Below are 25,956 nucleotides of genomic sequence, written 5' to 3' on the forward strand. Positions count from 1 at the left end.
AATGTTCCATTAAGGTACCGAATTCCTGTTCTTTCTTTAACGTAGTGACCATCAATCAGGCGGAAAAAATAAAACACAAAACCAATTGACATAAAAAGATAGAATGAAAATAGGATCAACCATATGTATGTCCAAGGCGGAATTAAAAAATGTTTTTTGAACAACGTGGCATATCTTGCAATGTTTGTGGGTTTCTTTGATGTTTCCGAAACAGAGTCAAAAGAGAATCTGGACTGGCCTGCCAAACGGGTCTGTAAATCAGGCATCGATAAATCAGCAGGATAAGTGTAGTTTAGCTCATCAATGTTAGTATCAGGAATAGTATTTAATAAAGGACTGGATGTGGCAGGCATCTCGAGGGACACCTCAGGTTCTGCACCAGATGTAATAGCCAGCACAGAGTGCCTCACCATGGAAGGACAGGATACAGCCGGTGTCATGCTATGAAGAATCGGCCACCCTGTGTGTCTTGACATTGTCAATAGAAATAAATCTGTTTTCCTTACGACCTGGAAGTGGTGGTAAAATGACTGTTCTTGTGCCCTTCACTCCAAGGACTCGAACTGGTGCTCGATATGAGGGACCAAACTCTTTCTTGTTATCGATCTTCTCTCGAACCAGTTCTCCAACTTGGGGTAGCCAGCCAACTACCGGGATCTGCAACGCATCATCCGATGTGGAGGGCAAATGTTCCTTTGCAAGACTGTCTCTGGTCTTTTGTAGATTCTGTAAAACATTGCAATGTTCATCTACGTCAAAGGCCCCGGCCTGGGCCTTGTAGTCCGGCCCATCAAGGTCAGGTACATACATCTTGATACCAAAGAGCATTTCGTATGGGGTCCGCCCACCCAGAGACCTTCTAGGGAGATTATTAAGCGCACGCTGCACGCCTATGAGGTGGGCTAGCCAGTTTCTACCAGTACCTATAACTCGGGCTGTCAAAGATTGCTTTAAGTCGCGGTTCATTCGTTCTACTACACTATTGCCCTCAGGCCTGTAGGGACTTGAAAACTTGACGTGGACTCCCAACGAAACCATAGCAGCCTTGTATGCCTTAGAGGCGAAAGCCGGACCCTGGTCCGAATGGAAAGTACCACAGGCAAAAATTCCCACAAAGACACGCAAATCCTTAATGAAAGTCCGCGAATCAGCGCTTCGATGCGGCCATACCCATACAAAGCGTGTGCATGAATCAACTGCAACTAAGATGTATTTAAACGCAGTATCAGAAGAAAAAGGACCGCAGTGATCCAAATAAACGCAACCAAGCGGTTTATTAGAGATGTACAACTGTGTCTGAGGCGGACGCGCAGCAGTAGAAGGCTTAATCTGCTGGCAAATGTTACATTGAAGAACATATTCACACGTCTGTTTGTACAGACCCCACCACCAGAATCTCTGTTGTAGCTGAGTTACAGTGGCAGAGACGCCCGCATGCGCAGACGCCACACCTTCATGTGCCGCTGTAATCAAGGCAGCTCTGCGATCCGAGTTGGGAACTAAACGCTCGCCAACTTCAGGGATTTTCACATAAGGAACCTTATCGGGACTTAAGTGGTATGTGTATTTAGAAGGGAATCCCGCAGGATATTTACCTCCCTTCTCCGTTGCAGCTACAGCTGCCAAGATGTCATCATCGATTTTGCTTTTGGACCTCGTGACTGCTGCAACTAAGTATTTTGATACCGCTGACTTCGCTGCTTCATCAGCAAGCGAGTTGCCAACAGCGTGGACCCCCACGCGCTGATGACTGAGAGTATGAATCACAAACACGAGTGGCAGCTTCTCTTTAAGTTCCGCCACTCGGACCCAGATAGTTTTATGTTTTATTGTGCTACCTTTGGAGTCACGAAAATCATTCTGAATCCAAAAGAACAAGTTTTCATTGTAAGACTGGACACAGTAGTAAGAATCACTTACGATTAAAGTCGTCACACTAGGATCTGCGTACTCCAATGCAAGCATCAGAGCACGAAGCTCTGCCAATTGTGCGGTGCAGTCTCCAAGCGTCTGCGTGTGCACGACACTGGACTTGAACTCATCGTTCACCATGGCACCGACCACAATGGCGCATGCGGAAACGTAGGCATGTTTAGAGCCATGCGCAACCTGCGCCGAACCATCAGTGTAAATGATGCAATGGAAATCCTCCAACGGCCGCATTGCTAATGGAGCAGGATGAACAAACTCATACTGCAAATACTCCTGGGACCGTAAGGTGGCGTCAAAAATAAACGTGACATCCTGGGACGTCAAGGACGCAGCCCATTGAATCCACCGAGGGTGCAAAGCTTTGGAATTAGGTACACTGGCTTTCGTAACCGCCTCTAAGGCAGGGCACGGGGTAACAACCAACATGCGCTTTCCTTGTGACAGGGCACGTTCCTTAAGAATTGCCATCTGCACAGCCGTTAAAACTTTCTCCACAGTGGAAAAACGCAATTCAGCCGAAGTGTACAAGTGTGACTTGTAAGCAATAGGTACTGTATCTCCTTCATTAAAAGTCAGGTACGTGAAACCCACCGCCCCAGGGATAATTCTTATCACCAGGTTGTTCTGGTTATCACGAGTCTGTAAGTATTCAGAAGCGAGCAAATCAGCCTGCAAAGACTGCAGAATGGCCGAATGCTCAGGCAGCCAGCATGATTTGGAAAAAGATGGTTGTATCAAAGCATACAAAGGCTTGATACGCTGGGCATATTCCGGAATGTAAGTCCTCCCGAAATTCAGAAAACCCAGAAGAGATTGTAATTTTTTCAGTGTTGTCGGAGAGCACAACTGTGCGCATTTCTCCAGGAAATGGGGTGCTAAACCCTTCCCTTCATGGTTAAGCTCGTAACCTAGAAACAACACTGTGTACTCTGCAATGTGCGACTTTGCAAAGTTAAACTTGTAACCCATGTCAGCAAAGTTACAAATTATGCTATTTACTCGACACAGATGCTCCCAAAGATCGTCGTCTGTGAGATAAATGTCATCCACATACGAACAAGCAACTGGGTCGAAGCTCTCCAAAAGAGAGACTATGCGTGCGGAAAAAACTCCAGGACTGTTCTTGTAGCCCATTGGGAGTCGTTTAAACATTTTTTGCACTCCGGCGCACGTAAAACTGGTCCATTGGGAACTTAGACCGTCTAATCTATGTGCATAAAAACCATTGGAAATGTCAAGCGTGGTTTTGAACCGTTTACGCTCAAGACTATTCACTAACGCAGAGCCGTGCGTATTCTGTACTGCACAGTTACGGCAATGCGAGTTCAAATGCCTATAATCCAAAACCAAACGATATGATCCGTCCGGTTTGTTCACAGTAAAAAGAGGGTTATTCATCGGTGACACACACGTTTCAATTACACCTTGATATTCCAATTGTTCAAGGATAGCTGCGACTGAAGCTTTCGCTTCACGCCGTATGGGATATTGGGGTTGAGGCTGTGGCTGTGACCGTAAAGGAATCTCATGGCTTGGTGACAATTTATCCCAGCCACATTGATTGCGGTACACAGCCGGCGCAAGCGCCAGAGCCCACTCTTCTGCAAAATGCAGCGCCTCCACCCTCGGCACTGTGTGCGCGAAGCTGGGTAGGATTACCTCCTCCCCTCGCGGAGCTGCGAGAACAAAAGGTGGGGGCCAGTCAGCCTCCGAAAGCAAAATGTCATACGTAGACGAGAGATTTTCCCAAAATACCCCTTTTACAGTTCGCTGCATGTCACCTTCAATTAACAGGACAATTTCAAAAAGTCTTTCAGGGGGAGCAACATGCGTATCTGCAGTTTCAATCACAACAAAAGTTTCAGTCGCTGTCACCTTCAACAGTGGACGGAGGGCCTCTCTCACTATGGTAATCTCGGCTGCGCTGTCCAGCAAGGTCAGAGCCCACGTCAGATTCCGAAGCCGCGTTCTCACTATCTGGGGCATAACGATGCGCGGTCAGGGCAGCGACTTTCTTCGTGGCAAACCGAGGTCTCTTGGGCGTAGAGCCTTCCTGCTGATCTCCACTGGAACGCGGGCGGGGCTGACCACGTCCTTGCTGGCCACCCCGGCCCCTGCCGCCCCCTCCACCACCGGTTGACGGAGCCGATGAGTCCTGAAAGGAACGAGGAGAGCGTTGTTCAGAAGCCTGAAACCTCTCAGGCGATTTAATCATCGCGCGGTCGCGCAAATCATAAACACGATCCGACTGCGCAGGCAATGGAGACGCAGGAGCAGAAACCTGTATTTGTTGTTGTTGCAGCTTACCCTGATTCTGCTTTTTAGGCCAATTTTGTTTCTTGGTCTTTTGTTGACTACTAGTTTCCGATGTCTGACTCTGGGGCTGTTTCTTCTCCTTATCAGGAAAAGTTTTAACCCCCTTTGCATTGCGGCCCACCATTTTGTAAGCATTCACAATAATCTTTGCTAACTGTCGGGGTCGGTCGGGCTCGGGAACCAACGCTAACGCGTTAGCAACTTGAAAGTTCACAGCATCCCCCTTGACATTTGCAAGGATCACACCGCAAACTACTTCAAAGGAGCCACACAGGCGCATGCCCAATTCAACAGCCGCCTCCGGTCCGTGTTCGTCCTGAACACGTTTAAGGACCCCACCCAGATTGGTCACAGACGGGGAGCCATAGCACCTCGAATAGACCGCTGCAAATGTTTTTCTTCAGGTCTCACAGTCAGCAAGGTCAGGAGCCAGATCTTTCGGCAAACTCAGTGTAAGAATCCGGTGTTTATCACCCGGACTCGTATTAGGAAACACAGCTTCCAGCTGGCCGAATTTCTCAGCAAGCCAGAACGGAAAATCGTCCTTTTCCTGGGGCTTCTTACCCATCACGGAATTAACCATGACCGGGTTGATTTTCAGACCAGCATGTTCTGCTCGAAGCTGTGCGCCTCTAGGGGCTGCGTCTTGAACATTACGGCCAATGTAATGAACAAGCGCTCTAATCACTCCCACCGCGACTTCATGAAGTTGCCGCAGTTCACCTACGTTACAAGCGTTACGTCGAGAGTGAGGAGTAAATCCACCCAAAGCAGGCCAATTAGTGCCCGCAATGGACAAAGGACCTAACCTCGGAGCGGTCAAAGCATGCGGTAGGGCGCCACCAAACCAAACTCCATGCTGCCAAGCGTCTATAGGTACCTCCAGTGCTCTGTACGGAGCGTACGCCGCCGGTACAACCGAAGCAGTGTATGTGTGGAACACACCAGTATTTGCGTCCACCCCTGGAAATGTCACCCACGAATAAAACAGTTCGTACGGGTAAGCATGTTCCGCGCTCACCACCAGAACCACAGCCAAGCCTTCCAAAGGAACATCATACATCCGCAAATGGTCACGCACCGCAATGCGACTATGCTGCGGGATGTCCACGGGCTGAGCCATGTTAGCACAGGAATGAGAAAAAACAAATTATACTTTGTTAGCACAACTGGGTAGTAATTCAAAGAAACCGTTTTAGACAGATTCAAGCTTGAAATGGACCTATTTCAAAAATAGGTAGGTTTTTCCGACACTGCCGTTTTCCGGAAACGGGAATGTAGGCGTTAAGGTTTGAATGATATACTACTTGAGTGTCATGTTATAAGGCCAACCAACGTATGGGCGCCATGTCGCAGGGTTTCCGTTCTCTCACAGAACTGTGCTCAGAGACCTAGAACCTGGGTGAGTCAGGGTGACCCACAACTCACCTATGTTTCAGAAATCCCCTTACCAGGCTAGCTACAGTATCTCATCGGCAGTGAATACTTCCCGATGTCTTAGACAATCCAGAACATGAACTTAGAATACCTCAGGTATCGTGGAACACATGAACACTCTTTCGTTATATTATCATTCCAAACCGAAACTGGGAGGCAATGAGAACACGTGCAAGTTTGAAATGTTTATTTTTTCAATGCAACATTCTCAAACGCAGTATCTTGTATAATATCAACATACATATTATAAAAATCAGAGTCAGCAGCATAGTCACTAATCCATAGTAAGCAAATTGTGATAACATATTATGATGCAAAATCTATAGAATTCTGTATCACCTATATTTCGCGCACCCTAATTAGCATATTATATTATATCTAAGAAGGTCTCATCTGGGCTTTAGCTGGGCGAACCCATACCTCAAATTCTCAGTAGGAGGAGATCACATCAACAGCTACCAGCTCTCAGCATGTCCAGCATCAAGTGATTTTCTCATTCCCTGTAACTGTATCTTGAACTCACGTAAAGCCCAAAGTTGGCACAAACATTATTTGTGTTATGACTAACGTAGTGCGAGGATCAGGCCTACAGTAACCTTGAGTGTGCAGTTCTCAGTGTGCAGACAGTTGTACCAAGTGTTCCAGGCACGACTGATACCAGTACAATAATATATTATTCTGAAATAAATCACATCTTTCGTCTAGGTTAAAAGCTGAAATAACAATTAGGTGCCGTGTGCAAACCGAAGCAGAAAGAAAATATGGCGTTTAAACATTTAACAAGCACATGCTAACTTAACACAATCTATGGAAACGTAATAACCATATGACACAGGGAGGAGCTCTGGTCGTTCCTACAGTTACCTGGAGCAGGGGGAATAATACCTTGGTTGTCCTTTGTAAGGGATTCATTCAAAGCAATTGGTAGACAGGATCTCTGGGTCACCCCTGAAGAAGCATGTGTAAACCCCGAAAAAAAACCTATCCAAGCTGTTGAAAGACCATAATTTGTTGCTCCTAAATCAAGTATATTCCACTACAACCTTGACTTGGGTGTTTTTGAATCACATATCTTTTTGAAATGGTTTTGGGTGTAATACAACCGCCACTGGTAAAGAGGCTTTTCCTTCAATTTAGATATGGCACCCTTCCATTATTTGCAGCAACAAACAAGTGGACAGAGGAGTCCTGTTATCTCTGCCCTGGTTGTCATGTGGAGGAAGAAACCGAAGCCCATGTGGTCTTTTTTTGCCCGGCCTACAAGGGGGTTAGGAAAAAATGGATAACACAATTATGTAGGAACCTGGGCATAAGGGACTACTCTGCTACTCTCAGAATTCTACAATCTGAAAAGGAACCAATATTTGTTGTTGCAATTTCTAAATTTCTCCAAGCAATGTGGAGAAAACGAGGGCGACTTCTAGAAATTGATGTCTAATATGTTTCACTCTGGAGTGTTTTTAGTTAGTTTTTTACACAATGTTTAATAACTTTTTAAATGTATTTTATATTAATTTATTTTTTACATATTTGGAATCCAAAAACTATACTGTCTAAATTTTGTGAATATCATGGTCCTCACTGTTTTTATTGTAATTTGTAAAGCCACAACCACAATTAAGATATGGATGTATTAATTTAAATTGTTATATTTTTATCTCTGCACTTTTATGACTTAAAAAGTCGAAATAAAGTTATTAAGAAGAAGAATGTGATAATCTTTCCAGATACCCTATATGGTTTTGGAGTTGTCCATTATGTAGGATACTTGTGGTTACTGAGAGATTTCTTGATATCCACTGGCACCTCAATTAGAAATGGTCCTCAATTTCTATATTTGTTAGAGGCACTGCAGTTCCTAGAGAAAGTTGATGTGGTTAAATGTACTGCATAGAAGAGTGGTGATATAATGGTTGCAGCAGGAAATAATTTCTCTGATCAAGTTGCAAAGTAGTGTGCTCTTACGTCTGGTACATTGGAAGTAAATGAAACATCAGAATGTGACTTAGAAAATGTCAGACATTTCTTGGCTGCCAGTTCAATTACTCAAGGAGATGAGGGGACTGCATAATGAGGCACCGATGATGAAAAGGAAAGATGAGAACAGGCAGTTGGTCAAAAGTACGGGCAAAAGATTTCTTTTTGTCTGATTCCATGTTTTTGCAAATGGCAAGATATCTTCTTTGAATACATATGTGGGATATGATGGTATGTTGTCAGTGTTTAACAAACAGTGGCTCACCCCACGTTTCTGAAACACTGTGTCAGAGGTGTTTTACAAGTCAAAAGAGTCATGTTGGGGATGTGGGTGCAGCATGATAAGCATGGCCTCTGCCTGATGAGCTCTGCTCCTGAACTCCCAGGCGTCACCAACATCAGCCTCCTTTATCCATTCTTCACCCATAATACTAGCAGAAAACCACTTTGTAGCAGTAGGGGACTCTCGTGAGAGACTTAGGGGGCCATTAGGATGGCGGGTGGGCTTTGCCCGCCTGCCACCCTATCGGGAAACGGGACCGCCCGCCTCGAAGGCGGGGTCCCGAAATGTGCATTTGGATGCGCCCGCCACAGTGGCGGGCGCAATCCTCATTTTATCATTGTGGCGGGCGGTGCTCACTGCACCGCCTGCCACAATCTGCAAAGCAAATGCACGCATTTGCATACACGAATCGGCATGCACCCCGCGGTGCCTGCTGCTTGGTGTATGCAAATGTGGGGGGGTACCATAGGTACCCCCCCTTGCACCGTACACCTCGGCCATCACCAGGGGGGCCCGCAGTGGGCCCCCAAACCTAGGACCGCCTGCCTTTCAGTGGTGGCACAGCCGCCACGGAAAGGCCCCACAGAATGCCAATTGTAATATGGCTGGCGGTGTCTCACAGACACCGCCACCATATTGAACATATTCCGCCCCGGCCGCAAGGCGGCCGGGGCGGAAACAGCCGGGCGGTGTTTTTTACCGCAGCGGTCTCCCCCGCCATCCTAATATGGCGGGGGGGAATTTGGCAATGGATTTCGGGCGGATTGCCTCCGCCAGGCCGGCGGTGGCTACCGCCAGCCTGGCGGAGGCAATCTGCCCGACATCATAATGGACCCCTTGATGTCTTCCAGCGAGACCAGAGACACTGCCAATGTGAGACCCCATATGGAGGCATGTTATATTCTAGCAACAGCCATCCTGGGGCCTATGACCCTCTGGAGGATTGAGAAGAAGTCCGCCCTTGTCTTGACACAGCACCTGACAAAGGTGAGCATGCTGGCAAGGGCACACCCATGGGCAACTTTCCAATAAACTCACACTAAAGTACAATTACAAGGCCAAGATCCCACAAGTAATTATCGCCATACACCTTCAGAAGTCCATCGGCACCAAGAGTCTGGAATATAGTTAATTGGCTTTCCGGGGAACATCCTTTACAACGCAGATGTTACCCCGCAGTGCAGTTATGACGCGTCTTTTACAACGCAAGTTGTAACCACGGCTTGTGCTGGAGGGCGCTCTAGGCTAAGGAATAGTAAATTTACTATTCCAACACCTTCCCTACTGTACGTAGGCTGGTGTTGGAATAGTAAATTTAACTATTCCTAAGTGCAGCACCCCTACAGCGCAAATCGTGGTAACGACTTGCGTTGTAAAAGACGCGTTGTAAAGTACAGCGATGTAATACATCGCGTGGTAACAACGTACATCCGGCTTAGCTGCCCTGTATCAAGCCAGCTTCCTACAAAATGGACATTGGCAATTTGGGACAGAAGGCTCCAATTGGTGCTGTCCAATCAATGGTTAACTTCCAGTCTCATTTCTGTCTCCTCTGGCTAGTCACCTACCTCTGTCTAGCGCTGGGAAAACCTTTTGGATAGCTATGTGCTATATAAGACCGGATATTAATAGTAATAATAATGAAGGTTTATTTCCCCCATTGCTGAGCTTCACCACTATGGTGTGGGAGGCCTGAGCATGGTAACGGCAGCAGCGTGAAGTGTATCGCCACCACAAAGAATCAAGTTGGAAGCTACTGGCAGCTAATACCTAAACAGATAAAAGGCAAAAGGGAATTAATAAATTCTGGGAGCAGGCCACAAAACCAGGAACTATTGTAATGTTCTTCCCTCAAACAGTGTCTTGAAAAGGAAGTGGAGAAGGAGGCCATCTTGAGTGTGTAGAAAAAAGTTATTCATCAGCATAAAAGAACTTCAGCCACAGGAATACACTTCAGCCACCTGCCTAGCCTTTACTTTCACATTTGAAGCATAAGATTCTCACACAGAATCAAGAGAGATGGAAGGGTCCAAACATCATGGTCTACAGGGGACCACAGGGAAACTATTACTGAAACAGGACTGCAATAAAGAACAATATCACAACTCTCACACAAGAATGTAATGCCATCAAAAAAAGAAGATACAGGTATGGCAGTCACGAAGGCCGATCTGGATATGTGCCTAGGTGACCTGCATGACAAAATAGAAAATGTGGTCACTACACCATGAAAGCAGACATAAATCTGGCCTCGCTGAAGTAGCGAGTTACATAAAAACTGCAAGATTCCACAAAGTTCTGGGAGTGGGCAGAATTCAGCATGTAGCGTTACTCGTGCTGATTTTTAATGTGAAAGTGGTTCCACTGTGTAAAGTCAGCGCTTAAAGCACCACCCAGTATGCCAGATGGTGGTGCTTCTGTCTGTCGCTCAAGTAGATTTTCTGCATGAGCAGCAGCTTTCTCTAAGCAAATGGTCATAACTTGCCTCACCTGCTCTTGTTGAGAAATCTCACTAGGAGGTGTCTTGCATCTGAAAATCTGTGTTTCAAGCGAAACGTGGAGTAGGCAAAACTTCATGAAGTCCAGTGATGGAGTGGAATTATTTACCCACCCCTAAGACAGATCCACTACAGATGGTCATTTCCGTTTACCATCTGGTTCTAGTTGCACTTGAAATCCTACACTGTAAGAACTGTTAAAGAAGCTCATATTGGGTTCCTCCCAAGAACAACCTCCATCCTCACCTGAAGAAAGGACTAACCCAAATGGCAGATCAAAGGAGGTATGGGAAAAGGTGGTGGGCCACTAAGACGATTAACTGGTAAATAAATATACAGTTTCCACCCACAAATTCAACATGTGCTAGAACCAAGCTACATTCCAATTTTGTATCCTAATCAACGTATCCCAATAAATCACCAGGATCTGGCGATTGACCAATAGATATTATAAGCAGTTTGAATCCAACATAACACCATGCTTAGTAACCCTCTTCAACTCTGTACTTTAGTCACAGGTAGTTTTGCCATCTATGACTGCTTCAAATAACATTTTAATTCTCAAACCAGGAGCATTCAACAGCAAACGTGAGTCATACAGACCAATAGTACTCTCTTTTTGGGGAGAACACTGTTACATGCCATTACCACTGATTTGCATAGATTGCATAATGTTTGCAAAAGTGCTTGTCAATACTGATGCCCCAATTACATCACTCAACCAGGTTTTATCCCACAGAGACAATCAGCACATAACAGAAGACAAGTACTCAATCTCATTGATGAAGTCAACAGAAGAAGGGTTCCTCTTGTGATTCTGAGTTTGGATGATTACAAAGCATTTGAGAGGGTCAACTGGGTGTTGCTCTCATGAGTAGTCTCTGAGGTAGGTTTTGGGTCCCACATGCAAACCTGGATCAAAGCAAGCTAGAGGTCTGATGATATTTCTGTGGCAAGGGGGACATGGCAAATCTGACCTCTTTCTCCATTTATGTTTGCTCGGGTGGTTTAACTGTGGACAGCAATAATACAACAACATCCAGACAGCATGGGGATGTCTTTTTGGGGAGAACATTACAAAATCCATCTGTTTGCAGATGATATACTACTAGTTATCTATTAAAGGTGTCATGGATGTACTAGTTCTATAAGGCAGCTGGGTGTCAGGCTTCAGGGTAAACCTAGCCAATTTAAAAAAAATGCTAAACACGGGCCTCCCTACAGCAAGTGTGTATGAACTGACAGACAAGACCTCCTTTCACTAGGCCACTAACAAAATACAATATTTGGGATTATATATATATATCACAGCAAAGCTAGGGACACTTTTAGTAAGCTAATTATCTCAGATTGTTACATGCCATTACCACTGATTTGCATAGATTGCATAATGTTTAAATGTCATGGATGGATAGAATAGCTGCGATTAAGCAAACTTTACTTCCACATCTGCTGCACATATTCCAGGTCTTCCCAGTGAAAGTCCCAGACAACGATCTGTACACCCTTCAGAAAGCCATATTCACCTTTATACACCTTTAATTAACCCGTGCTTAACCCTCTGGTAGCTTGGCACAAAGGCAGTCAGATTTAACTTAGAGGAAATGTGTAAAGTATTTATGCAGTACTTCAAGCAGTAATAAACTGAAACACAACACATAGGAAATCCCACACATTCAATAAATTAGTTGACACCTAAACAACAAAAATTAAATTAGTAGAACCAGAGATATGCAGTTTTCAAGATTTCAGGTAAGTAAAATGCCTAAAAGCACAAAGCGCCTCATTTTGCGAGACAGAGATGGAGTGTGGGCTAGATACAGGGACCAAGTTAGTCCAGCTGAAAAAGTTACCTTCTAAGTCCAGTGTGAGGCGGCGTGGCCAATATGACGACTAAGTGAGACGTCTCTCCTCGTTGCCCCAGCTCCGTTGCCTGACAGACTGCTGTCCAGGGCCCATAGCATCCTCAGCTTGCTCCAAAACACGCCGAAGCCTCAGGACAGCCCACAGCACCCGAATATTGGTCTGCTCGGGCTGACGTATTGCTCTGAGACCCACCGGAAGGCAGGAGAGGTTGAGGCCTTGGGCGGCTAGGAACACACCCGTCGGCCCGCAGAGGAAGAGGGCCCCGGCTTGAGAGACGTGGCAGGCGGCTAAGGGCGTACTTCTTTTAGGTGCAGCGACACCGCTTGGACCTGTGGATTAAACCACTTCCTTCTCGGCAGTGGGCATATATATGCACCCTTTTTATTTAATTTATATATCGGTTTAAGCTATTTAAAAAAAAGCAAACGGGGGCCCTCTTCGGTGCCGATGCAGCCATTTTTATTTTGCTGCCCGTCTGGGCAATAAACCTATAGACGCCCTTTTGCAGATTTATAAATCTAGGTGCATCTCCCAGGCAGCATTTGGTACTGAGTTCTGGGGCTATGCTCCACTTGGGGAGCTCCAAATAGTGGAAAACAGGTTTTTGAGACGCCTGTTATGTGTACCGCAGGGTACCGCTACTTATATTGTTCATAGCGAATTGGGTGTGCTCTATCTGACAGATTTGTTTTTCGCCCTTTATATTATTGGCTTAAAATCTGGTCAAGTCAAGTGATGGGACTACTCCTACCAAAGAGATATATTAAGGGACTGCCTATGACTAGATGGTGCTCATCATATTCCTTGGCTAAACTATATACAGGAAGGATTAAGGAAATTAGGTAGACCAGACGTTTTTTGCACCCCTGATAGTGCCTGTAGGAAATACCCACGTTGGGTAAAAGAGTCCTTTTTTTAGATTGCAGATAATGGAAAAGGAAGAATGTGAGCAAAGGAAGCCAAGTGTATGCAGACATACCTTTTTGAAAACAGTCCCCTCGACGGATTCTTATCTTTTATGGATTCCCAGCATGCATGACTGCTTTTTATTGACTAGATTTTGACTGGACCTATTTTATCTTCTCCTTGCATAAAATAGAGAGAGTAAGAAAGGAGAGATTTTGCTGCCCCGTGGCTTCGATGATTCGTCTACACAGGACATGATTCCTTTTTTAATGTTTTGCAGCAACTACAAGGTGCCCAGAAAGACATTCTTGTTCCCTATATTAAAACAAGCCAATTTAATAAAGTGCAAACTGCTTTTACCTTTCTAATAATGCTTTCGGGGAGCAGGGTCTGGCATGTTCTCAGCTATTTTAAAGCTGCAGTAAGGCTCAGAGCCACCTGTGGCTAGCCGGAATGGGTCAGGGAAAAATGGAATTTGGAGTTATTTGTATTTCTTAACTTTTTAATTAACCTAAATTGTAGTTTTTATGTGTGTTGTGATGTATTTTTGACTTTTATGGTTTTCTTTTACAGAACCGAATAAAGTTTCTTTGATTGATTGATTGATGTATGCATTGTTACTATGGAATTTCAGTACCTGTCATACCCTGGTGACGGGTGACTAAATTAATTCATGTCCCAAAGGACATTATAAATGAAAAATGTTATGCAAAATATTGCTTTTGTTGTATAATATAATAGAAAGCATGAGAGCGGGAAGGTGGTTTACTCCATTGCGTGTTACTTGGACAGGTGACATGCATTGCACTTTTCCCACATCAATACAGTGGAGTCTGTAACCAGTCCCACCAAATTAATTCCCACTTCTGGCTGAATGAGGCAACTCTCCCCAGAAAATCATATATCTCCTTGCCTACCCAGTGGTCAGAGTTATAACCGAGGCCCCTGCAGCCCCTCCCGCAAAGGGTGCCATCACCCTTCAGGGGTTCCTCTACTCAGCCCAACATCTATGAATATCTCTAAGATATGAAGTCTAAAGGGGCCCTGACTGCTGAAGGGCTGGGGCGCATAATTTCTACTACGGCACGACTGGTGCTGCTTTTTATTGGGTCCTTGTTGCTTTATTGAGGTGAGATTTATTCCTATACTCTGGAAGTTTCACAAATAGCAGAGTTCTCATGAAAAGGAGTATCAGTGGTGGCTCCTCCACTAAAGCGGAGGAGCGTTGCCAAACTGCTATGCGAGCAGTATAAAAAGGAAAACGAAAATGATAATAACTAACATTATTATAATTTTTGTTTTCCTTCCTGCTTTGGTTCAGGCGGGGCGGGTGGGCAGGGCGGACCAGTTCAGCAGGTAGGGGACAAGTGTAAAACGCACTCCAAAGTGTGCATGATGGTTTGCCTGGAGTGTTGGCTGAATGGAATACATTAAAATTAGCAAGGCCACCTGTGTCAGACTTGTTAAATGTTTGAATTATCAGTTCCCCAAACTGTCAAGGGAAATTCGTATTCAGGTGTGATTGAATCTCACTACATGTTCTTGACACCTTCAATTCGAAGGCCTCTCAAGCTGATGTGAGAGCCACTTCTGTTGAAACAATAGCGCTTTGAGTCTGCTTCGTTCATTAAAATGGAAAGCCAAAGAGAACCATCTACGATTCCATGCGGGCAGATAAAGCACATTGCTACAACAACTAACACACTGGGAAACCGTTCCTATGTACGGGATACCTACCCGTAAGCCACAGTAGTCGTGGTTATTCAAAATAGGATACAGTGAGAGATTGAGCATGTACTCTTCCTTAGATAATGCATCCACTGGAGTCGTATTTGGAAGCTTCCTTTGCGGTTCTTCAGTGTTTTGTTGTTGAAGATAGACATTTGGCTTGGGTTGTCCTGAGAAAGGTATTTTATTTGATCCCATCCTAGATATTCCAAATTATTATTTTATATATTATACTGTAATATATATAATACTGCATTATACTGTCATTTGTACGACAGCCGACACGTGTTTTGCCCTTTGCGGTCAATAGGACCAGGGCTTTCTCAATGCTTCCCCGGTTTTCAGAAGTTCTAAAATAAAAAAAATTCCGTACAAAAGGTCTTCATAGCAGTATCTTGTAGTTAATTGATGGGATTTCAGAACGTAGTTATCAGGTCAAAGTCCTGGGGTAATCCCTCATGCTCGTGCCGAAGTCCTGGCGGTCTGACTATGGTTATTCAAAATAAGATAACTGCCATGTGAGTTTGGGAATTGTTGCTGGAACAGGTGTACCTTTAAAAAAACAAGCCAGATTAGCAGCGTACATGTTACACGCGCCGTGCCTTTTAACATGTTTACACACTAGGAAATGTCCTACTGTGGAATTGCACTCCTCGCCTGTCAGAAAAACTTCCTTATCTTCTCGTTGGTATCTGTAGGTGTAAGGCAAGGACCATAATTCATGGAAAAATGTACTACCCTTGGGGTTTAAAGCAGCTATCGAGAAGTGGTTCAGGCAAGATTTAAACTGAAAAAGTGAGAAAGGCAGAGAAATAACACCATGAATTACCATACAGCCAAATCAGTTTCTGCTGTGGAAAATGGTTAATGTTGTAACTAAATTAAAATATATATAACATTCTGCAAAGGAACAAAAACTACTGACATAAACCATAACCCACCTCCAAATAAGTCAAACCTCTTTCTAATTTTGTTTTTGATACACACATTGTTGTTGTTTTAATAAGTGCATTGATAAACTGAAGCACAAACAGTACCACAGCCCTCCAGTCATGACCGGCATTAATCGCGGTGGGGGTAAATTAAAAATTACATTTAAATAAGTATCCTGTCTGCTGACCAGGTCCCGTGTTTTTGCAGCTCCTGATCCTGCTCTCCTGCCTCCGGCAGGAACAGGGAGCGGGCAGCCTCACTCCCCTCCCTTAAGCCCATCACAATGCTGCAATGGCAGCGCTGTGATTAGTGGGGACACCGCCTAGCCAGAGGCTTAAAGGAAGGCCATTTTCACTGTGTAGGCTGCATTGCAGCATGCTTGGAGAATGGGCAGAGTGTGCATGACTGGTTTGGTTGGCCCAGTCATTGCAGCCTCACAAGTGCACACACCACTCTTCCCTTGCCTGGCCCTGCTCACAGAGCAGCCCCGCCCAAATGCAACCAAACCCTTCTTCTTTCTTGCAGTGCGAAAAGCAGAAACATAAAATGGTAGTTATTACCATTTTATGTTTCTGCTTCTCCCACTGACAGAAAACACTAGAGCGACGCTCTGTCGCCCTAGTGGAGGAGCCTCCCCTGCAGCCTACCAAGTCGTACCACTCGCAGTCACAAGGCATTTTTGAAGGTTAAGCCCTGCATTGAGCCCACAATAGTCCCACCATTTGCTCTGTATTTTCTGGTAATTCCGTAGGCAGCCCCATGTTGCATATATGGATCAGACTCTAGCATTTTGGAAATGGGCCATAATCCATCCAATACCTAAAAAGGGAAAAAAATTATCCCAAAAACTATTGAATTATAGCTCTCCTTGATTTCGAAGGAACATTCTTCAGTAATTATTTACTGGGCAAATGAAATGCTTGTACAGTTTTAGATCAGGCAGCTCAATGGTTGACATCATTGCTGCTCTCTAACTAGTTGACAAACAATACAAAAACTTACCCTATATGTATGTTACATTGACTGCAGCTCAGCATTTGAAAAAAACTCTAGGACAAATAATCAAAATGGGGAATCAACAGCACCTTATTACATTTCTCAGTACCCTTACACGAATAAACAGGGCTCAAAATTAACCTCGAAAGCTCTCTCACCAAAGATGGCGACTTCAAATGGCCTAAAACAGAACTGCAACTTACCCTCCCTACTCCTCTCTCGATATTTCTGGCATAGCACTTTAAATAAATCATGTTGAAGTCCTCCACCCAAAGCTAGAAACTGCATCTTTCATCCACTTCACCTACACCAACAACATAGTTATTTTATCCCTAAAACTATCATGCACATAAATATATTCAAGAGAACAACATGAAAATAAACTTAGAAAAACTGACAGTGATGACCTTTGGCAAATCCTGTAAATATTTGAGGAGGAAAATTGAGGGCAACCTTATTGAACAAGTTTAACAACTATGACTTCCTAGGTGTAACAGTGGATCAAGTTATCATGGGCTGAGCACATCTCAACAAAGAAATAGAAAGCACACATTACTGCAAAATCAAGAAAGGAGTTTTCCAACATCTACAGAGGACAGGCCATTGGGCAATTGCTCATTGTAATTAACTCAAATTTGATTCCATCTCTCCTATATGCATCAATAGTTATCAAACGGAAGACCTGGCATTAGACAAAATATACATAAGACCGATCAGATCTTCATTGAACTTGTGTTTATCGACTACTCACACCAAAAAATGACTTGATTTATCTCCTACTTCACTAACCACTTGACACACAAGGTAATGTTAAACTATGCCTGCGACAGCTCTTCAGCAAGGAAAACCTTTTAAAGCAGCTAATGTTTAAGGAACTTAGAAGACCATCAGTATCTATGACAGAGTAGAGCTCTGCAACTATAGAAAAGGCTGTTAGGAAGAACCATCCCTCACCACTAGCTGCACTTACAAAAATGACCATCTTGGAACCGTAGACTGATCGACTTGGCCATCTTACAGTCTTCAAAGCATGCAAAATATATATTTAACCCTTACATAGCGGTAAAACACAAATATATATATATTTTACATTAGAAATTGGCTGCAAAATTAAATATCTAAGATTTCATCTTATGTACATCCTGATATCTTAATTTGCATTCACTTGGAAAATGCAGTGCCTAGCGGCAAAAAAATGAGCCATTGAACATATGGTCTGCTTATACCCTTAGACCCAAGGAGGAAATATCCGAGGGCAGCATCTACTGCAGCCAACATGAGGACAAGCTACCAAGTACTGTTTTTACTCAAAGGACAATCAATTTATCAGGAAGCTGTCAAAATGTATTAGGACTCTTTCTTTATTTTCAAAAACGTGAAAGTCTAATTTTTCTGGATAACTCCCTACAGGGATTTATAGCTTCTTTGTAATCATTTGCACAGCAACCTTTTCATCAACATGCTATTTTAATTATTCAAATAACTTGTTCAATAATATTTTATGAGTATAATTGCTATATTTTTCGATACAATAATATGATTTTACTTACCCTTAATATTTATTAACATATTTTTCAAGGGAATCTTAGCTCATACTTGTACAGTACAATAACTTGTGGTTAATAAGTGACCATTCATTTGGTAAACAACACAAATTCCACTTCAAAACTTTCCTGACACAATGTTTGACATCAGTACTAAATAGTTGAAAGTATAGCACCAAAGTTCTTTTGTGCTATCTCATACTATTGTATATCTCAATTATATAAGTTATATAAGTTAAATGTAAGAATGTTTGCAATACAAAAAAATAGTACTTCTTCAATAAATTATGTTCTACTTTTTTCAGGTGGTTCCAGGGCTTTAACTGGGAAGGTTTAAGAACACGGAAGTTGATGTCGCCACTTAAGAGAGAGGTACAGCACAGGCATCTAATTTCATGATTTGTAGGCAACTTTGATTTCTGCTCCATTGGGATATACATTGGTATACTGAATCAGAAAATGACAAATCATTCATGAAGCTCTGATGTCAGATTGTGTTTTGTTAACATGCTCTCATTTGCAGTGATTGGAATGTAACTGATACAGTAGGCATTTTAGGGCTATTTGAAGTCTTGATGAGGGAGGGTGGAGTAATTGTGTTGAGCGGGGCTAGAATGGCAGAATAAATGCTGTGTCCACATTTTGTTCAGAATTCTGCATCTGGCGCTGCTGAATGTGTTCTAAATTCCAAAAGTTTATGGTAATCATAGTCTGTAAAACCGAATAAATATGTCAACAATCCTTTAAAACAATCAAAAATAACCATACAATCAGCCAAGAACTACCCTCAAAATGTTCCCAAAGTGCACATTACATTAAAGGTTTCCTTATTGAATGGAGACAAATCATTTCTTTTCTATTCTTTATCATATACTTGTTAAAAATAGTTTTGGGAATTTAACGTCAGGGTGATAGGAAGTATAGGCAATCATACATAACATGCACATTACATTTCTTTCACTATATAATCCACAAGTACATTGACCAATGAAGTCTAGAAACCCATTAAAATTATCAAAAATATATGTTGTTATATCATTCTATAATGTGTCATGCTAATCATGGTGTAGCAATGACAGGATTCCAGCAGATAACATAATGCAGCTCCTTGCATAAACCAGCATATTGAACGTGTTCATGTACCACAGATTTATGCTATAATGAGGTAGTATTAATGGTGGATTCTGGGAATTTGATGTTCCCTCATATATGTCAGTGTGTCACTAATGCAACAAGTGCACAGAGTTCTACTTGCGGGATGTGGCACGATGTACTGCAAGGTCCATGGTGTGGGCTATCACTTCCTTGCGGGGAGGAGCTGAGGTATTTTTTAATGTTGAGCAGTGTAATAGAGACAGTGAGGGACAGAGTGCAAAAGTACAAACATGGTGGTGAGTAAAACTATCTCCAGGGGGGTGGATCAAGTTTATAGAGGTAAAAGAGAACTAGAGGTTTCAATCAAATATATCCCTATAGGTGGTCAACATGTTTCCGCCCTTATATGACCCCCAATGGGGTTATGGGGCATTCATCAGGACCTAGAAAAATAGTCACTCTGTGCAAGGTTGTGATAAAAAAATTAAAATATGTTGGCATCCAAGTTATCAAAGCGGCCAGGGTAGCCTTGACCTGTGTACATTCTGGGTCCACCATCTTTCTGAAAAGATTGGTGAGATAAAGTGTGAGATTAATACAATGGACATATATCATCACAGCACGTTAAGGGATCTCAAATGGCAACTCAACTTTGTCAGTATATGGTGTCCATTTATTGTCTTAAACCATGTCATTGATCCATTGAGTATCACACCTTAATGTAGAGACCCATGGCTCTACTAAATAAAATGTCTAACCTAATGAGGGGAAAAGTGATTTCCACCTTCAACCCACTTGGTATGTCTTTAAGCGCCCAACTGAAATTTAAAAATGACACATAGAACTATGGAAAAAGTACATGTCAGTAGATGTACAGTGTCTGACAGTGCATATTGGTAATGTAATGTTACCATAGGCAAATATTTCAAAACCATTGATAAAACCTCCTTATTTAGTGCAGCTTTCGCAGTGACGTCCCAGAGAGAGTCAAATTCAACTGCCACCTGTGTCCTGTTTAAAGAAAGAATACGTGACTTGCATCTCCAGCACAAGAATTCCATTAAATCGTGGGAACTGGAGTCACATATGGAATGGAAATACCCATGGAATCATGGAAGTTAGAGTCTTCAGTTGTTAAGCGAGGGAGACAGTCTTAAATTATGAGACATGGGGCCCTACAAGGGCATGTACAAGGTCAGATAAGTGAACAAATTGAAAGAAAAGCGATGCGATAAGTATGTGAGACTGCCAAATATGCTTTGAAAACACCTTAGCTCCTCCCCGCAGGGGAGTTGTAGCCCACATAATGGACTTTGCAGTCCGTGTGTGAGGCGAGACCCAATGACGAAGCATGTCGCCCTCAGGTAATGAGGATTCTTGTCCTAAAAGGATTTCCTCTCTGGCAGCTCTATCACACATACATAAATTAGCATACAGGACACTATATGGATGTATGGTCTCTTTGGTCTTTGCCGTTCTGTATTTTCGCTTTATAGCATGCGGACATGTTGTGAGTTTCATCTGCCGGAATCCTGTCATTGCAATACGATGATTAGCATGCCACATTATACACATTATACAATGATATAACAATGTATATGTTTTCTATTTTATCGCATTCATTGTGTTGATTCGTTTATTATATACATCAATGATGGTGTCTGAGGTAGCAGAATATTTTTTTTAACTCTGTTTAGATTATGCAGGTGCAGACTTGGCAGCTACTTTGTGATAACAGTTGTATTCATTACTGACATGTGTCCTTTTTTAAATCTCTGACGCACTGTATTTATTGTATTGTCCACGTCAGTACCTCTCCCCCTACCGTGATCAATGCTATGGCTGAAATGCATTGGTGAAGATTTACTCTGTGAACTAAACAGGGGTAACGTAGGGTGAGAGAAAAGTAGTGAGGTTAAAGAAAAGGATCATGACAAACTATATTTTTTTAGTCACACTTACCATATATTTAATATAAACTTAATTATATATTTTTTCTACACTTTGTATCTGTGAAAGAGAGAACAAAAAATAAGTTATAATTAGTAGAATATATATTTTAAAATAATATAGACAGGTCAAGAGGTTAAAAATCATAAAACTGTATAAAGAAATAAAGCAAGAGTGAAGGATACAGAAATGGAAATAAAGTAATGTAGAAGGACAAAAGGAGTGAAAAAGAAATAGAAGAAAAGCAAATTACTAAGAGTAAGGCAGATGAATTCAGTGACAAAGAGGAAGAGAAGATGAGAGAAATTAAGTGAAGGTAAGTAAAATACAAAAAAAAGGGGCAAAGTACGAAAAAAGAGAGGAGTGAGTAAAGAGAAATTAGTAAAAGAGCAAAGGAGGAAAAGACGGAAAAGGCAAATAAAGCAGAGAGACTGAAAGCTGAAAAGTGGTGCAAGGGACAGAGGGGATGCAGACAGTTGAAATGGAAATGAGGGGTTCTGAAAATAGTGGAGTAAAAGAACGGGGATGAAACAGAGTGAGAGAAAGGCAGTGTGAGTGAGTTAAGAGAGCTGATAAAGGGTGGAAAAAGGAAAGTGAGTGTGAGACAATGGGAATACAATATAAATTACACAAAACAAACTATAGAATAACTTCTACAACATGTTACATAGTTTATTTTTGCTGTTCTCAGAATATATTGAATTTCACTAAAAACAGTGAGTTCAAACTAATCATCATATGACAGCGGGGAAAAAAAAACACAATCTAAAAGATTGTGTTTAAAAAACCCAAATAAACTTACAAATCACATATTTACACTAATCTTTGATTCACTTACTTTTCCTTGAGGCCAAATAGTAGATCGTGAAGGTCCTTTTCATTGGAAAAACTCTGCTGTTCTCTAAAATTCCATTTCATCGACTTTCTATAAAAAAAACTCTAAGAACATCTGAAATATGTCTCAATTTTTTCTTTTTCTCGTTGTGTTAAGTTATGACTCTTTCCTAATTCCAACACTATTCCTTACGGCCAAATAGTGTCAGATTTATCAGTCTATTTTCAAACTCAGAAATTACCGTTTATCCGATGTTTTGAAAGAAAAGCTCATACCACATTTTCACAATGTATAACTATTCATATTCCCATCTCTGGATCACTTATGTTCAACATTTCCTATAATACTGATATCACTTACTATGAGATCCACTTACAGTACCTATATGAGAACTGGATTTTTTATATTATGTTCATCACTTTTACTTACAATATAATTTAAATAGCAGACTAACTTTTATTAACTGATCCTGTCTTTATAGGCTAATTACCTTTAGTTAAATTTCGGTTCTAAAAACACTAGGTAAGAATTTTTTAAGTCAAAAGGCAAACGTTGTTTGAAAGTCAAATGAGTATCATTACAGAAAGACCAACCTTTTTGACATTTTAAATAAGCTGTATAATGCCCTGGTGTTGTTGAAGGACTGTCATGATAAATAATAGCTACAGTTACAAAGGTTCTTCCTGAAATTGATAACTGAGAAGCCACAATTTTTTTTATAGAAGTTGTCAATTTAGTTCCATCAGATCTACATCCTTGAAACATTAAAATGACATACTGTCCATAAGTTTGTATAAATAATGTGGACAGCATTGGACACTTACATTGGTTGATCAGCTGCTTTAAGTAGATTATTAAAAGACACTGATTTGCAGTCTGGTAAAGTCAAATATATAAATCTTTCAGTGTCTATTCTAGTGCTACTTGATAAACTACAATTGTCGCAGTCATGCTGCCATTGATGAGAAAGTCTAAAAAGATTTTCTACATCTACACCTTCATCTTCCAATACACCAAACATATACATTAAAAATTCCTGACAATCCTGCTGAATATTTTGTGAACATTTTTTTTTTACCTGTACATATATCTAAAAGATTTTGAATTTCGGAAACACTTTCTATTTTTGCTCTATCACTGCTACATTTCTGAAACACAGAATTCAATAAACCACAGAATCTTGGATCCCAATTTTCAACAATCTGTTCTTGTAAAGTTTTAAGAAAAAAAACAACATTAACCACTACATTAGCATAGCAGTTGACACCAGAACTGATTTCAAATTGAAATCCAACAACATCTTGAACAGAATCCTTTTTCTTTCTGCTTACAATTACAGTTTCATCTACTTTTTGTCTTTTTGCTACTACCTCACTGCAATTATTCTCATTTCTTCTTTTTCGGACTACCACACGTTTTTCAAACAGAGGATATTGAGGCAAATGTGGAGCATACTCTCTTCTTAACCTATTGTATCCTTTAACACAATCTAGATCTGCACAAATCTTTGTCTCATCACACTCAATCAAGTACAATCCTGATAAAGTTCTGACTCATGATAATGCCACATATGCCATACCCTCTTCAAACACAGAACTTCCAATGTTCACCAAAGCACTATCTACACTTAAACCTTGAGATTTATGAATTGTCACCGCATATGCCAAACAAACAGAAAACTGTTTTCGGCGAACATATAAGTCTTTTACAAGAATGACAAATCATTCATGATGCTCTGATGTCAGATTGTGTTTTGTTAACATGCTCTCATTTGCAGTGATTGGAATGTAACTGATACAGTAGGCATTTTAGGGCTATTGGAAGTCTTGATGAGGGAGGGTGGAGTAATTGTGTTGAGCGGGGCTAGAATTGCAGAATAAATGCTGTGTCCACATTTTGTTCAGAATTCTGCATCTGGCGCTGCTGAATGTGTTCTAAATTCCAAAGGTTTATGGTAATCATAGTCTGTAAAACCGAATAAATATGTCAACAATCCTTTAAAACAATCAAAAATAACCATACAATCAGCCAAGAACTACCCTCAAAATGTTCCCAAAGTGCACATTACATTAAAGGTTTCCTTATTGAATGGACACAAATCATTTCTTTTCTATTCTTTATCATATACTTGTTAAAAATTGTTTTGGGAATTTAACGTCAGGGTGATAGGAAGTATAGGCAATCATACATAACATGCACATTACATTTCTTTCACTATATAATCCACAAGTACATTGACCAATGAAGTCTAGAAACCCATAAAATTATCAAAAATATATGTTGTTATATCATTCTATAATGTGTCATGCTAATCATGGTGTAGCAATGACAGGATTCCAGCAGATAACATAATGCAGCTCCTTGCATAAACCAGCATATTGAACGTGTTCATGTACCACAGATTTATGCTATAATGAGGTAGTATTAATGGTGGATTCTGGGAATTTGATGTTCCCTCATATATGTCAGTGTGTCACTAATGCAACAAGTGCACAGAGTTCTACTTGCGGGATGCGGCACGATGTACTGCAAGGTCCATGGTGTGGGCTATCACTTCCTTGCGGGGAGGAGCTGAGGTATTTTTTAATGTTGAGCAGTGTAATAGAGTCAGTGAGGGGCAGAGTGCAAAAGTACAAACATGGTGGTGAGTAAAACTATCTCCAGAGGGGTGGATCAAGTTTATAGAGGTAAAAGAGAACTAGAGGTTTCAATCAAATATATCCCTATAGGTGGTCAACATGTTTCCGCCCTTATATGACCCCCAATGGGGTTATGGGGCATTCATCAGGACCTAGAAAAATAGTCACTCTGTGCAAGGTTGTGATAAAAAAATTAAAATATGTTGGCATCCAAGTTATCAAAGCGGCCAGGGTAGCCTTGACCTGTGTACATTCTGGGTCCACCATCTTTCTGAAAAGATTGGTGAGATAAAGTGTGAGATTAATTCAATGGACATATATCATCACAGCACGTTAAGGGATCTCAAATGGCAACTCAACTTTATCAGTATATGGTGTCCATTTATTGTCTTAAACCATTTCATTGATCCATTGAGTATCACACCTTGATGTAGAGACCCATGGCTCTACTAAATAAAATGTCTAACCTAATGAGGGGAAAAGTGATGTCCACCTTCAACCCACTTGGTATGTCTTTAAGCGCCCAACTGAAATTTAAAAATGACACATAGAACTATGGAAAAAGTACATGTCAGTAGATGTACAGTGTCTGACAGTGCATATTGGTAATGCAATGTTACCATAGGCAAATATTTCAAAACGATTGATAAAACCTCCTTATTTAGTGCAGCTTTCGCAGTGACGTCCCAGAGAGAGTCAAATTCAACTGCCACCTGTGTCCTGTTTAAAGAAAGAATACGTGACTTGCATCTCCAGCACAAGAATTCCATTAAATCGTGGGAACTGGAGTCACATATGGAATGGAAATACCCATGGAATCATGGAAGTTAGAGTCTTCAGTTGTTAAGCGAGGGAGACAGTCTTAAATTATGAGACATGGGGCCCTACAAGGGCATGTACAAGGTCAGATAAGTGAACAAATTGAAAGAAAAGCGATGCGATAAGTATGTGAGACTGCCAAATATGCTTTGAAAACACCTTAGCTCCTCCCCGCAGGGGAGTTGTAGCCCACATAATGGAC

The 25,956-nt window shown here is 41.8% G+C and overlaps 1 protein-coding gene across 2 annotated transcripts in view; it reads left to right on the forward strand.

The window, feature by feature from the left end:
- The window catches only part of LOC147711410 (cGMP-dependent protein kinase 2-like), a 2,360,133-nt gene that overhangs the window by 2,261,573 nt on the left and 72,604 nt on the right, over positions 1 to 25,956 (forward strand). For both annotated transcript variants that reach the window (XM_086922130.1, XM_086922129.1), the window contains one exon: positions 18,722 to 18,788. In XM_086922130.1, the coding sequence (XP_086778256.1) occupies positions 18,722 to 18,788 (67 nt within the window). The remainder of the gene's footprint in view (positions 1 to 18,721; positions 18,789 to 25,956) is intronic.

The sequence above is a fragment of the Lissotriton vulgaris genome, chromosome 5 (assembly GCF_964263255.1).
Source record: "Lissotriton vulgaris chromosome 5, aLisVul1.2, whole genome shotgun sequence".
Taxonomy (NCBI): domain Eukaryota; kingdom Metazoa; phylum Chordata; class Amphibia; order Caudata; family Salamandridae; genus Lissotriton; species Lissotriton vulgaris.